This window comes from Apus apus, chromosome 1 (assembly GCF_020740795.1).
Source record: "Apus apus isolate bApuApu2 chromosome 1, bApuApu2.pri.cur, whole genome shotgun sequence".
Lineage (NCBI taxonomy): Eukaryota > Metazoa > Chordata > Aves > Apodiformes > Apodidae > Apus > Apus apus.
In genome coordinates this window covers 14681905-14695834 of record NC_067282.1, presented here as the reverse complement: position 1 = coordinate 14695834, position 13930 = coordinate 14681905, and the positions used below count along the sequence as shown (strand labels likewise).

General features: G+C 39.0%; 1 protein-coding gene across 1 annotated transcript; it reads left to right on the top strand.

Annotated features, from left to right (window-relative positions):
- The first annotated feature begins 844 nt into the window (after nucleotides 1-844).
- Nucleotides 845-8528, top strand: LOC127385601 (collagenase 3-like). The gene is made up of 10 exons (XM_051621485.1): nucleotides 845-967; nucleotides 1068-1309; nucleotides 2436-2584; nucleotides 2671-2796; nucleotides 3650-3811; nucleotides 4631-4748; nucleotides 6016-6149; nucleotides 6483-6642; nucleotides 7404-7507; nucleotides 8131-8528. The coding sequence occupies exons 1-10, from the start codon at nucleotides 845-847 to the stop codon at nucleotides 8229-8231; spliced, it is 1419 nt and encodes a 472-aa protein (XP_051477445.1). The 3' UTR covers nucleotides 8232-8528.
- Nucleotides 8529-13930: the final 5402 nt, after the last annotated feature.

Below are 13930 nucleotides of genomic sequence, written 5' to 3'. Positions count from 1 at the left end.
GTAGCTGTCTCATTGATGTATGTCTGTGTTCATCTCAAAAAGTATATTAAATTCATGTTTTTTAAGGGAGGCAGATGGTATGAACTAGTCACTTTACATGACCTGCTTTACTGATAGTAAAAAATCACTTGTAAATATTCAAAACTGTTTCCTGGTATTTAGCATTTTAGGTGTATCTCAAGCAGTTAATTATTCTGAAAGATAGATAAGAAGTCACTTTAAGGATCTCTGAAGTAAAAGTTGTGATAATACTTTAGAGTTATATTTCTTTGCTGAAACAAGAAATGCAATAACTTATTGTATACTCCACAATGTTCTTTCTTATCAGCCAAGACAACATTTATTAACATTTGAAGTGCATATGATATTTTCCAGCTGTTAAAAATTGTTGTTGAACTAGTGTAACTACTGAGAAGTTGCAGAATTTATTTGAAAAATCATGAAGCTTGTTTAATATTTGTATTGTCTATCATATAGCAGAAAAGCAATTTTTCTAGCAGAGAAGAGGAAGTTATTGCAAAGCTATTGCCAGTTATTGCCAACATAAGTTATTGCAAAATAATCAGAAAGTGTGGTTGGCTTCTGCCCATTCCTTCCCACAACCTATGTCAATATTCAGAGACTGTGTTTATATGAGGATACAGTTTCAGAGCTCTCAGTGGGACAACAGATGCCTAAACCACAGTGTTGGGGAGGAGAAAAAAAGTAGCCGTCTAAGCATGTTTACTTTCAGTGCCAAGGAAGTTCTAACTTGTCCCTAAGTGGTGATTCACTGGGCTGGGACTATAAAAGTAAGGGCAACTGCTCTCTAAAACATCAGGGCTTCAGACTTCACAAATCCAATATGATGCAACCAAGGCTTTCAGCTGTCTTCTCTTTTTTGTTGGGTTTGTCATTTTGCCTGGCAATCCCTATTCCCCTTGAAGACAGCCATGAATTCACAGAGAAAGACCTTCAGTTTGCAGAGGTAGAGTATAAAATAATTAATTTGCATGTTTTATAAACAGTAATTTTTGTAGTTACCACTGTTTTGAAACTAGGCTTATTGCTTCTTTTCCCCTTCCTAGCACTATCTCAGGACTCACTATGATCTCCGTACGAATCCTGCCGGTGTAAGGAGGAAGAGCATCAATACAATGGCCTCTAAACTTCGAGAAATGCAAGCATTTTTTGGCTTGGAAGTGACAGGCAAATTAGATGAAGAAACATATGAACTGATGCAGAAACCAAGATGTGGTGTTCCAGATGTGGGGGAATATAACTTCTTCCCCAGAAAACTCAAATGGTCAAAAACTAATTTGACATACAGGTAAATGCATGGCATTTTGGGTGTTATTCCTGTTATTGCCTTCTTTCCGGGTGCCTTGTGCAATAGGTTTCTCAGTGTATGAGACTGACAGGACAAGGATGCATTTGAGTTTGACTGAATTCATGTTGCAGTTTAAAATTCTTGCAGACTCACTTTTGGAACAGTCCTCCAGGCCCATCTTACAGCCCAAGGAAGTAAATATTGTTTTTTTCTGTTGCACTGTGTCATGGAGAAAGCTGGTGTGGTGTAAGCCAGACTCCTCATCTGGCCTCGACGTAAATACTCTGGGCACATCCACAGTGCCAAATAGAAGAGGGGTAGGGGCTAAAATAATGTGCCTCATCACTAATCCTCACAACCCTTAATCTCTAGGTGACTCCTTAGCTCTACTTTGGACCTGTTTTAGTGTCTGCTTCACATAGGTGTTGTCCTAGACAAAGCAGTGTAGATGCAAACCAGTCTGTGCAATGTAGATGTTAAAGCAAGGACTTGTCCCTCTTTTACTTCACAGTCCAGATGTAGATATGTATGCTTGGTGAGACAAATCCCCACTCCATGACCTCAGAAAGTCAGGAAGCTGGAAGCTACCATGATAGTTCACATGATAGCTCCTTCTCCCTTAGTTTTTTTGGGGTTTTTTTGACCAACTGCAGTCTGAGATTCATTAGCAGATTCCAAATGTAATATCACTGAACTCTGTCAGTTCAGTATCTGGTGATAAATATTACTTTACTATGGATTATTCTAGACTATAAAAATATCTTTTGGTCATATTTTGCTCCACCAAGAAATGAGGATCCTGAGATATTTTAAATGGCATAAAACCAGTTTGAAGTTAATGGTATGATTTCACTCAATCAGAATATATCTGTCATTTTCTGTATCTTGTGGTGCATATGAAAGTGGTTACAGAAAGCTGTTGGATCATTTCAGATATCTCTGAATAATTTTAATAAAAATAGAAATGTTTGTTTTATTTTTTTTAATACTGCATGTAACTGCCAATCTCTGCTTTCAGGGAGGAGAAAGGCAAAACATTTTATTGAGGTGTACAGTCAGATAAAAGTATATGACACATTTTCTTCAGTTCACACAATTTAACTGGAGCTATTAATCTGTTTGACAGAATTGTGAATTACACTTCAGATCTGAAACGTGCTGAAGTAGACAGAGCTTTTAAGAAAGCATTCAAAGTTTGGTCTGATGTGACACCACTTAACTTCACCAGGATACGAAGTGGTGTAGCTGATATCATGATCTCCTTTGGCACTAGAGGTAACACAGAAACAATTATTTTTACATTATATTGCTGCCAATAAAATGGGATAATTTATTTCATTGTTTTGAGTGTTGTTTTGTAGAACATGGTGACTTTTATCCATTTGATGGACCCTCTGGATTACTGGCTCATGCTTTTCCCCCTGGTCCAGACTACGGAGGAGATGCCCATTTTGATGATGATGAAGCTTGGTCAGATGATTCTAGAGGTAACATAAGTTCCTGAGATTGTTTGAAATGGGAATAGATGGACAATTTCGTCCTGTTTGATAACTGTAAACAGTTTGTTTTGTCTGTTCACTGTTCATTAGTCATTATGTTCACTGTCTACTCATAATAAGCTAGGTTTGATCTCCAGTCATAAATAGAACTATACAATATGCCTACCATAAATTTCAATTTATACACCTCCTAAGTGTAGTGATTAAAAAAATGCCTCATTTTGTCATCTTAGCATTTCACTGAGCTTAAGAGCAGCTAGTTCTGATCACAGAAGGATGAGAATTACCTTACGAAGCCTATAGAAAACATGTTTAACTCAGCTGCAGATCAGCTACATCTTTCTTGAAAATTATTCCCCTTGCCTATTCAAGACAGGGAACAATATAGAACAAATAGAACAGAACACTACTTTTGTTTTCAGCACTGTGCTATTTTACCCTCCTGGCATTAAAACTGATTGCTACAATTCTGAAAAAAATGCACCTCAACCAGAGGTGCATTCCTGAAAAAAATTGCTTGAATGGGACTAAGACTTCACCCCAGAGCTTTTCAGGGTTGCTAAGAAATTTCAAGAAATCTAAATCTGCCAACAGAACAACACTGTCAAACAAGACTTAGGCTAAGCACCAGCTTTGAGATACTCTTGATTAGGCCCTTATTAGAACAAAACCCATGGTAGTCTGAAAAAGACAAGCAGTTATAGGTAATTTTTCCATTAATCCAGTTATCTCCTTCATTTTCCCATATGTTAAAGCGCAGTGTTAAAGTTAGTTGATTAGTTCAAATCCACTTTGGTGACAAAAGGAGCTAAACATTTACTTTCACTGTGGTTTTTTGTAGGGTATAACTTATTTCTTGTTGCTGCCCATGAATTTGGTCATTCATTGGGACTTGAACACTCTAGAGACCCTGGAGCTCTGATGTTTCCAATTTACACATACACGGGAAAAACTGGTTTTGTGCTTCCTGATGATGATGTGCAAGGGATCCAAGAGCTCTATGGTAAATCTGTATTTTATAGATATTTAAATGATATTTTAATTTCATGATATTATCATAAATTGTAATATAGTATTATTTCCTGTGTAATTGTAACCTGCTATAGATGCAGTGCACAGATACTAAAGATCTGCGGATGTTCAATGGCAACAGTCATAACTAGTTAAGACTGAATTCTTGGCTACCAGACTTCAGGTCAGGAACAGAAAATGTTTAGAATAAGCAGTTCAGAAGTGGGGGGGAAATATTTAAAAAAAGAAAAAGGAAAATGAAAAAGAAAATGAAAAAGAAAATGAAAAGAAAAAGGGACAGGAACAGGAAGGAAAAGGAAAAGGAAAAGGAAAAGGAAAAGGAAAAGGAAAAGGAAAAGGAAAAGGAAAAGGAAAAGGAAAAGGAAAAGGAAAAGGAAAAGGAAAAGGAAACTAAATATGTACACCACTGCAGGGTACAGTTGGTCATTGTGCTGTCTCCTTTGGTGGTGGGTGGTGGAGAGCAGAGTCCTTTTACTTTTTGACCAGTCTAAAAAGAGAAGGTAAAACGGAGTCTAAAGGGAGAAACAGGAATATTCATGCTTCTTAATAGAAAGAATAAAACTTTTAGGGGACCTTCAAAACTTGCCATGAATTGAGCAAGTCTATTTAACATTTTCACAGCACAGTGGATGTATTTAGCTGAAAGAGAGAAAGAACAGACTTTCTCCAGTACAAATGGTTTGTCCATTATGCTTGTACATGACCCTGTTTGGGAGCTCTTCCGTGTTCTATTCAATATAACGATCCACAAAGAACATTGTCAAACTTAGACCATACTGTATGATTCCAGGTGCTGGAGACACAGATCCCAATCCAAAACATCCCAAAACACCAGAAAAATGCGATCCAGATTTGTCACTTGATGCAATAACAGAACTTCGTGGAGAAATGCTTATCTTCAAGGACAGGTAAAGAGACTGACATATCATGGATGGTGGGTACTGGATAAATTTGGAGCAAGTGAAAACACCATGTCAATTTTTTAATAAAGGTTTGAGTAAGCATAAATTTTAAAAATCACAAATAAATATAGATAACTCTAAGTAACTTAGAATCATAGAATTATAGAATCATTAATGTTGGAAGGAACCTTAAAGATCACCAAGTTCCAACTCCCCTGCCATGAGCAGGGAACGCTACCACTTGATCAGGTTGCACAAAACCTTGTCCAACCTGTCCTTAAAAGCCTCCAGGGATGGGGCATCAACAACCTCCCTGGGCAACCCATTCCAGTTCCTCACCACTCTGATCATGAATAATTTCTTCCTAATATCTAGCCTAAATGTCCCCTCTCTCAGTTTAAAACCATTACCCCTTGTCCTATCACTGTCTTCTCTGATGAAAAGCCCCTCCCCATCTTTCCTGTAGGCCCCTTTCAAGTACTAGAAGGCTGCTATAAGGTCTCCCTGGAGTCTTCTGTTCTGTAGGCTGAACAGCCCCAAGTCTCTCAGCCTGTCTTCAGAGAAGAGGTGCTCCAGGTCTTTGATCATCTGGGTGGCCCTTCTCTGGACCCCCTCCAACAGGTCTTTCTTGTACTGAGGGCACCAGAACTGTACACAGCACTCCAGCTGGGGTCTCACCAGAGCAGAGTAGAGGGGCAGAATCACCTCCCTGGCCCTGCTGGCCACACTTCTTTTGATGCAGCCCAGGACACAATTGGCTCTCTGGGCTCCAGCACACACTGGTAGCTCATGTTGAGCTTCTCATCAACTATTTTATCAATATATTTTATCAATTTTTAGGCAATATTTAGAATACAATTACAGACTTGACATCCAGGTCATATGGAGTGAAGGTGATATGGCTGAAGATTGACACTATTTGTAAACATTTTTCATACCACAGGACTTTCTTCAATGTGCACAAATCTACTAATGTGTTTGAATGAAGTTGTACTAAATTCATAAACCTTACATAGGGCAGAAATATTTCTTATCTTCTAAATGAAAAAAAATATTCATTTGTTGTTATTTGAGATTGCAACTGTGTGGGTGACAAAAATGGTCTGCAGCTGGGTGGCTATGAAGAAGGGAAAGGTCTACTAGGGGCTTTATGTATTGAAAATCCTAGGTTGTGAAAAAAAATAATTTTTCATTAACTAGTTTTTAGTATAGTACATAAAAGATACTGCTGTTATGTAGCATAACCTGAAACGTATTTTCTTCTCTCAACTAGGTTTTTCTGGCGACTGCATCCTCAGATGGTTGAGGCAGAACTGGTGTTACTTAAATCCTTCTGGCCAGAACTTCCAAATAAAATAGATGCAGCTTATGAAAACCCTGTCAAAGATCTTGTGTTCATGTTTAAGGGTGAGTTTTCAGTTTTGTTGTTGGCACAAAAACATACATATTTAGTCATGCTTGGTGATCAATAGAAGAACCAAATCTACCTTCCTTGCTAAAAAAACCTCTCTTGTTTTCACTCCATGCAAATCTATGCAATTTTCAGTTAATTAGGAGATGTAGAATTAAGTCCAGAAACCTAGGTTCATATTTAGCATAAACAGTTTAATACCTGCTGAGTATGTGACCTAAAAATTTGTTAGTCATATGAAAAAAAAAGATCCTGTCCTTCTTATTTTATTCTGCTCTCAAAGCTGAACCTCTACAAAAGACTTATGCATACTTTCTTCTTATTTTCAGGAAAGAAAGTCTGGGCTTTGAATGGTTATGACATAGTTGAAGACTTTCCTAAAAAGATATATGAAATGGGATTCCCAAAAGAAATGAAAAGAATAGAGGCAGCAGTCCATATTAAAGATACCGGCAAGACTCTCTTTTTTACTGGAAATAAGTATTGGAGGTAAGCTAGAGACAGAATGGTTCTTCTTTTCAGTGTCCCTAGTCCTAACCTGTACAGAAATACCAAAAGATCAGCAAGTTGTTTCAAAGCAGGTGCTTGATCATGGCTTACATTTTCAGTCTGTGGTTTTCATTGGTGCTATAGTTGTGTAGAATATGTCATCAAGATGTATGCAATCCTTCATAAACATGTGGACACAACCTTTAAAAGCTGAAAGAGTGAAAGAAAGGAAATGAGAATTAAGTGCTCTAATCTAGAAGATTTTGTAGTAAGTTCATGTATTCTAGACAAAATTCCCATCAGGCTTCCTTGAGTTGCTTGTGTGACACAAAATGGTCTCAGTGTTGTGAGGGTAAAAAATATAGCTCACCCTAGGATAACTTTTTTTTGCTGTCCATGAGTGAGGCTTACAGCCAGGTCTGATACAGAATTAAGACATTACCATCCCTTCCCAGTGTCTCTGTGCCCAGCAGCCTCGGGGCAGGACTGTAGTGCCAATACATCCAAGTACAATCATTTCCAGATAACATGTACTTTACAGATCAGTTCTGAAATGTAGCTTTATTAGTTTTGTGTTTATTGAGCTTGTACTTCTGGGGGAAGGATGCCCTGGTTATTGCCCTGAGTTTTGTTATTGCACTAGACACAAGGTACCTGGCTGCTTCTGGCACGGGTAACTTCAAAGCACAGAAGGGGTACACACCAAACTCCCAGACTGTTTACATCCTCTGAATTTTTATTTTCTTTTGTGTTGAATACAGTTATGATGAAGAGATGGAGGTTATGGAAGCAGGCTACCCCAGGCTGATAGAAGAAGAATTTGCAGGAATTGGTGATAGAGTGGATGCAGTCTATGAAAGAAATGGTACATAATCTGATAGTGAAACCTTATTACAATTAGTTGCCACTGAAACTTGTGATGAATGTCCTGTGGGAAATTCTATAATTTATAAACTTGATTTTTTCACATCAACACTTCTGTTCTTGGCTGAATCAGATTTCTGATACAAATTGCCTTCAGGCCCGGGTGCTCTTATAAACTATGTATATATACTTGAGGAGCCAAAAAGACCTGTCTCCTTGCTTAGGGAATCTAAAGTGATATGCTTAATACAGAAGTATTATAATGTGTCCTTTCTTTCAAATGGAGCCCATTCCTATGCAAGTCTTCAAGGAGTGATTTAAAGTCAGAGTCTTAAACATTAACAGGCAAATTCTACGTTTTCCTAAGCAAGTACTGTATAGTATTAAAATGCAGAGCTTGACACTAAATCAAAATATCAGTTATTTCAAAACACCAATCCAGGTCTGGCAAATGGAATTAGAATCTTTGAAAATGTAGCTCAGCATAGAATCATAGAATCATTGTATTTTTAAAGTGTTATTTAAAAATTCAAACAAACTAGATAATTTGTATTTGAAGGATAATTTTGATGTGAGAACACAGTTTTCTCAGAGTTAATTCATTTTATTTTTCCTTCTCCTTAGGTTATCTCTACTTTTTCAATGGACCACTGCAGTTTGAATACAGCATCTGGAGCAAAAGAATTGTCCGTGTCCTGCACACTAACTCCATATTTTGGTGTTAATTAACCATTGAGTGTCATGTCATAGGCTGCAGAGCAGCTTGCAGTACATGGAAATAATAATATGGGCATACAGATCTATTAGAGGACAGCAAGGTTCTGTGAGCAAGAACTGGCTACCTACCACCAAATGTATACTGTATATATGGAACTATGCAGCTGTATGTCAGTCTGGGACTGAATTAAATTAACAGGATGAGCATTTTAGGGGGCATTACATAATTTAAATTTTGTCTAGTATTAAAGTGAGATGCTAGATACATCCTACATGATCATGAGCACTATTAATTCCCAGTAATCCAAACACTTCTAGTCTCTTTCAAGGATCTCCTACTGTTCTCCTAGAAATAGACCTGGTAAATCCAGGGGTGTTGTATTTTTAAACAAATCCTTCAGCTCTTTGTGAAATTCCTGTTAATGTACTGGGAATTCAGATGTGTAACGACTGAGTCAGGACCATGTGATGATGCCCTGAGGTGTATAACACCCGAATGCAACACTGAAGTTAGAGTATTTAAAGGTATTTAGATGTATCCCCATTTGAATGGAAACATCCCATTAGAAACAGATGCCCCTGTCATCTTTGGAGTAAAAAGAAGTTATAGAAGCAAGGATGTGTCATTACAAAGCAGACAGAAAAACAAGAAAAAGGAAGAGTTTTCCCTGCAGAAATCTTTAGCTTTTATGACACTGGGGAAAACAGAAAGAAGCAGCATCACCATGAGAATCACTCCAATTGAAACCTTGCATGAAGCTACAGACAGTACACAGCCCATGTTTTCAGCCATTGTAAAGTTAAGCAGTTCAAGTGACATTTATAGAGGTTATGGAGAGCTGTGCCAGCAGGGAACCTGAACATTAAAATAAAAATATTCAAAAGAATACCCTTTTTAATGCTGGTTGCACTTTTCATATCTGCCCCATGTCCTTCTTGTGCTGAGAGCTCTAGATCTGGACACAGCACTCCAGGTGGGTCTCACAAAAGCCAAGTAAAGGGGGAGAATCACCTCCCTTGACCTGCTTCCCATGTTTCTTTTGATGCAGCCCAGGACCCAGTTGGCTTTCTGGGCTGCAAGCACACATTGTCAGCTCATGTTGTGCTTCTTGTCCTCCAGCACTCACAAATCCTTCACCTCTGGACTGTTTATGATCTGCTGTCCACAAAACCTTTATTTGTGCCTGGGATTGCCCCCCCGCCCCCCAACCCCAGTGCAGGGCCTTGCACTTGGCCTTGTTGAACTTCATGCAGTTTGCACAAACCCACTTCTCAAGCCTGTCAAGGTCCCTCTGCATGGTCACCCTTCCCTCCAGCCTGTCAACCTCACCACACACTTTGGAATCGTTGGCAAACTTCCTGAGGTTGCACTCAATGCCACTGTCCATGTCGCTGACAAAGATGTTAAATAGCACTGGTCCAAGTACCAACCCTTGGAGAGCACCACTCCTCACAGGTCTCCATCTGGGCTTTGAGCTGTTCATCACCACTCTTTGAGTGTGACCATCCAGCCAGTGCCTTACCCAAAGAGTGATCCATCCATCAAATCCATACTGTTCCAGTTTTGATACCGGGAAGTTGTGCAGGACAGTGTTGAGGGCTTTGCACAGGTCCAGGAAGATGACATTGATTGCTCTTCTTTTGTCCAACAATGCTGTGACCCCATTGTAGAAGGTCACCAAATTAGTCAGGCAGGCTTTGCACTTGGTGAAGCTGTGTTGGCTGTCACCAAACACCCTTTTGTTTGCCATGTGCCTTAGCAGAGCCTTCAGGAGGATCTGTTCCATGATCTTGCTGGGCACATAGGTGAGACTGACTGGTCTATGGTTCCCTGGGTCTTCCTCTTTTGAAGGACAGAGAGGAAAAAAAAGAGTTGGATCTACTAAGCATTACAGAACATTTGGGAAATTATTAAGAAAAACTGTGAAATTCAGTTCCAGGTTAATGTGAACACTAAACATTAACACCTAATTGAAACTACAGTCCTCTTCTGCCTCCTCAAAACCAATCCCTGAGCCAATAAATCAACCAGGCCTACCAAGCAAAGCTCATCAACACTGAATACCTGGCATAAATTGCCAGGCTTACCCACCAATGGGTCAGGTGAGTTTAATCCTGTAATTTACGTGATATATATGGTCAGACCAGGTAACTTAGCAGATTTAGTGGTGTCTTCTGACTATACACCTGTGAAATACTGGATTCCATATCTTAATATGCTTAAAGGAATGCAAGGAAGTAGAGCTTGAAAAAAAAAAAATTTACAAATGGAAAAACTTAGAGGCAACTAATTCTAAATTATCTTATATGACATAATATTGATAAAGCCATTAGGGAAAAGATACAATTGTCTATGCATAATAAACAGAAACTAGTTAATTTATATCTCAAGGTATTTTCTGACAGACACGACATGCCTGAAAAAAACAACGCTTGATATTGCGTTGCAGTTTAGAGTAATTACTCTGCAGTGAAATCAAATTCTGCACATGTTAACCTAGTCCTCATTATTCTCAGTATAAAGACTTGGTGGAAAACTTTGTCAAAACAATAAAGAGCCTTCCATAAGTGCTGGTTGTTGAGTCTGAGTGCTCTGAATTTTAGAGGTCTGACCTGAACCTCAGTGGAGCAAGGAATATAAAGGTGCATAGGGAAGCAAGGAGACGTCAATGCATGTCTTTCATATCTACGTAAATTTCTGTTAAAACTGAATGTTTGGCAGAGGAAAAAGGTACTTCATAGCAAGCTGGATCTTCCAGAGGCTTTAGAATGATCATATCCAGCTGTTCCCTAGCCCAAACAGTCAGATTCCTGTTTGCTGCCTGGCTGACTGGAAGCGGCCTTAGGAACAGGTCCAAGAACTGCTCCAGCTCATGCATCTGCATCCTTGGTGAGAGACGTGAGCTGCTCTGTGGTTAGTTCTACCTCAGCTGAGAAAAGTACCAGGCTGTCAGTTCCTGGCATTTTGTTAAGAAAAAATTGAAAGAAAACCCTTTGTGCTGTGGAAGTGGAAAGCTGAGGTCAGAGCCAGAGGGACCCTAACACTGCCATCAGCCCAAGAGAAAAACTCTCCATTGCATGAGAATAATATTAAACTAGTCCCTGGTGGAGACCCATATGAGATATCACCCAAGGCCATCAAGTACTGAAAAGAAATGAGCAGCCTTCTCAATTTCCCTGAGATATTGTGTATGATGAAAGGATCATGAAAGGCTGAGGCAGCTGTGTCCCAGCTTTTAGCGCAAGCAGAATTAATAACTTCCCACCAGGTTGCTAGTTCTTATATGGAACTACACAAATCCACTTAATAGTAGTTGCATTGTTGGTCGTGAACATGCCTTTATATCCATTTTGATCTCTGTGAGGGCAGAAGGGATAAGACTGGAAAATAAATCTGTCAGATGCTCTTCAGAACTAGTTTCTGTGTTGGTTATATGATCCTGAACAAGTAGGACTTAGAGAATACAAGTATGTTCCAGGAGAAAAATAAGGGAGCAATCATCTTTTAAACTTTTCAAAGTGAGAAAATATACAGCTGGCCTATAAATTTATTAATATATTGGAAAGGCAACAAACACTTTAAGAGGTACTGTGAGCTGCATAAAATTTACTACTAGCTTAGAAACTGGAGAAGGGAATGAATCTTAACATGAAAGCTTTTTTTTCTTTTTTGTAATATGCTCTCCAGAAACCTGCACTGAGGACACTAGATGGCAGTGACAGCTTTGCTCCTTAGAGGATCTGCACAGGATCAAAAATGATACAGTGGGTGAGGAAACTCCAGCTAATTATAGCAAAATCTTACATTTTGGTGACAATATAAAAAATCCAGCACTAATAAGTAGAATTAATGATTATATTCTGTTGAAATGTGGATCTCTGAGTAGGAAGATAGGATATTAGAATGTTTAGGAAACTCCTTCTAGATATATTTACTGACAGGGTCACCAATTTTTCAGTCCGTTTATAGTCCTTTTCTCAACATCAATGCAATTAACTTAAAACAGTATACTCCGTGAATAGTCCTAGGAATAATGCAATCCTTTAATTGACCTTAATTCATTAAAAATAACACACACATATTTAGAGATATTCCAACATGGGAACATGAGAGCCTTTCAGGATACAACTTGATTTCTGAAAAAATGAGTCTTCAGAAGTAAGGCAAAAGCAGAGAAAAATATCAGTTGCAATGAAGCTAAGTAAAACAGTACAAATAAAACCAAAAAGTGTCTGAATTATCAAGTATGTGATCACATCTGTTTGTAAGAACTAACAACAATTTCTATGCCTGTCGCAGTTCATTCTGAGCTAGTGTTTCCAGGCTTGTGAATGTTCCATAGATGTAGAATATGGTCTTGATCTTTGAATCCCTAATACTGCCCAGATCAGTAAGATTGGTAAGCATTATGAGCCAGAGATAAATTGATTTTCCTGTCCTGAAACTACCTTTGAGACTTTCAAATTTCTTTACCGTTTGCAATAAAAAGTTACAATAAATTTTGGAAATATTTAATGGAAAAATATTTGCCCTCTGGGATAAGTCAGTAGCCATTCTGTCAATCAGTATACTTACTGGGTCTTGGAAGAAGAATATATTATTTTAGTTTTTTCTCAGACTGATTTAAAACAAGATCTAGACGTCAAACTGCACTCTTTCAGGTGACAAAATTGCACATTTACTTATGTTTTGGAGAGTTTCTTCCATCTGTCCTGCTGGAGATATTTAATCTTTACACAAATACACTTAAACAGTACTTTTTGGAAAGACTAACTACCCACCAATCAGAAAGCTCATTTGGAATGTAGGATCAAGCCGTTCTGTCAATTATGGGGGTTTTTTGGGGGGGTCGGATTTACAAAGTGAGTTGCCTATGCAAACTGTGATTCCACAGCAAATTCTGCTTTTCATGGTTCTGGTGTTCCTGATTAAAAACAGCATTTCCAGAGAAGACCTCACCAGTTCCCCTTAACATGGTGCACAGCATGCAAAGCCCACAGAAACTATGTCTGCCCTGACATCTTCCTCTTTACTACCTCACACAGTCTTCATGTGGTTGACACATTCTTTTTAGTCCCAGCCTTGCCATTACATGCTGCTTTTTGAATATCCAGTCAGTGCTGTTCAGGAGTGTCTCTGGCACTTTAGCTGCCTTCAGTTATCCCCTGAACTCCATACACCATTAGCTCCCATGCACTGTGCTACAGATGGTGCAGAGGAGGAGAATCACCTCCCTTGACTTGCTGGCCATGATTCTTTTGATGCAGCCCAGCATACAGTTGGCTTTCCGGGCTGCAAGTGCTCATATCTGTGTGATTTTTAATGTCTGAGTATATTTGTCACAAGAACATAAAATGTTGTAATCCTTTTCTGAGCCTACCATCCTAAGAGGAATCTCCAGGAGTCTGTTGGGAGCTAGCTGTGTCTGAGTGGCCCAGTTCTCACAGTGTGCTTCCCGCTATCTGTTTGTCCACCAAACAACCTTTTCAGATTCATCTTGGGCTCTCCCCTATGTCACGTTCCCTACTGTGTCCCATCCTGAGAGGGGTGAGCAGTTCAAGCACTCTAAATACCACAGAACTGGACCTGCACTGATCTGGGAGCATTAGAGAGGGAGCACATGCAAGTACAGTTGGGAGAAGGGGCCACTTTAAGAGGTGTTTTTTTTCTGTGCTCTTTGCTGATGTCCCCTTGAGTGGTCCATGT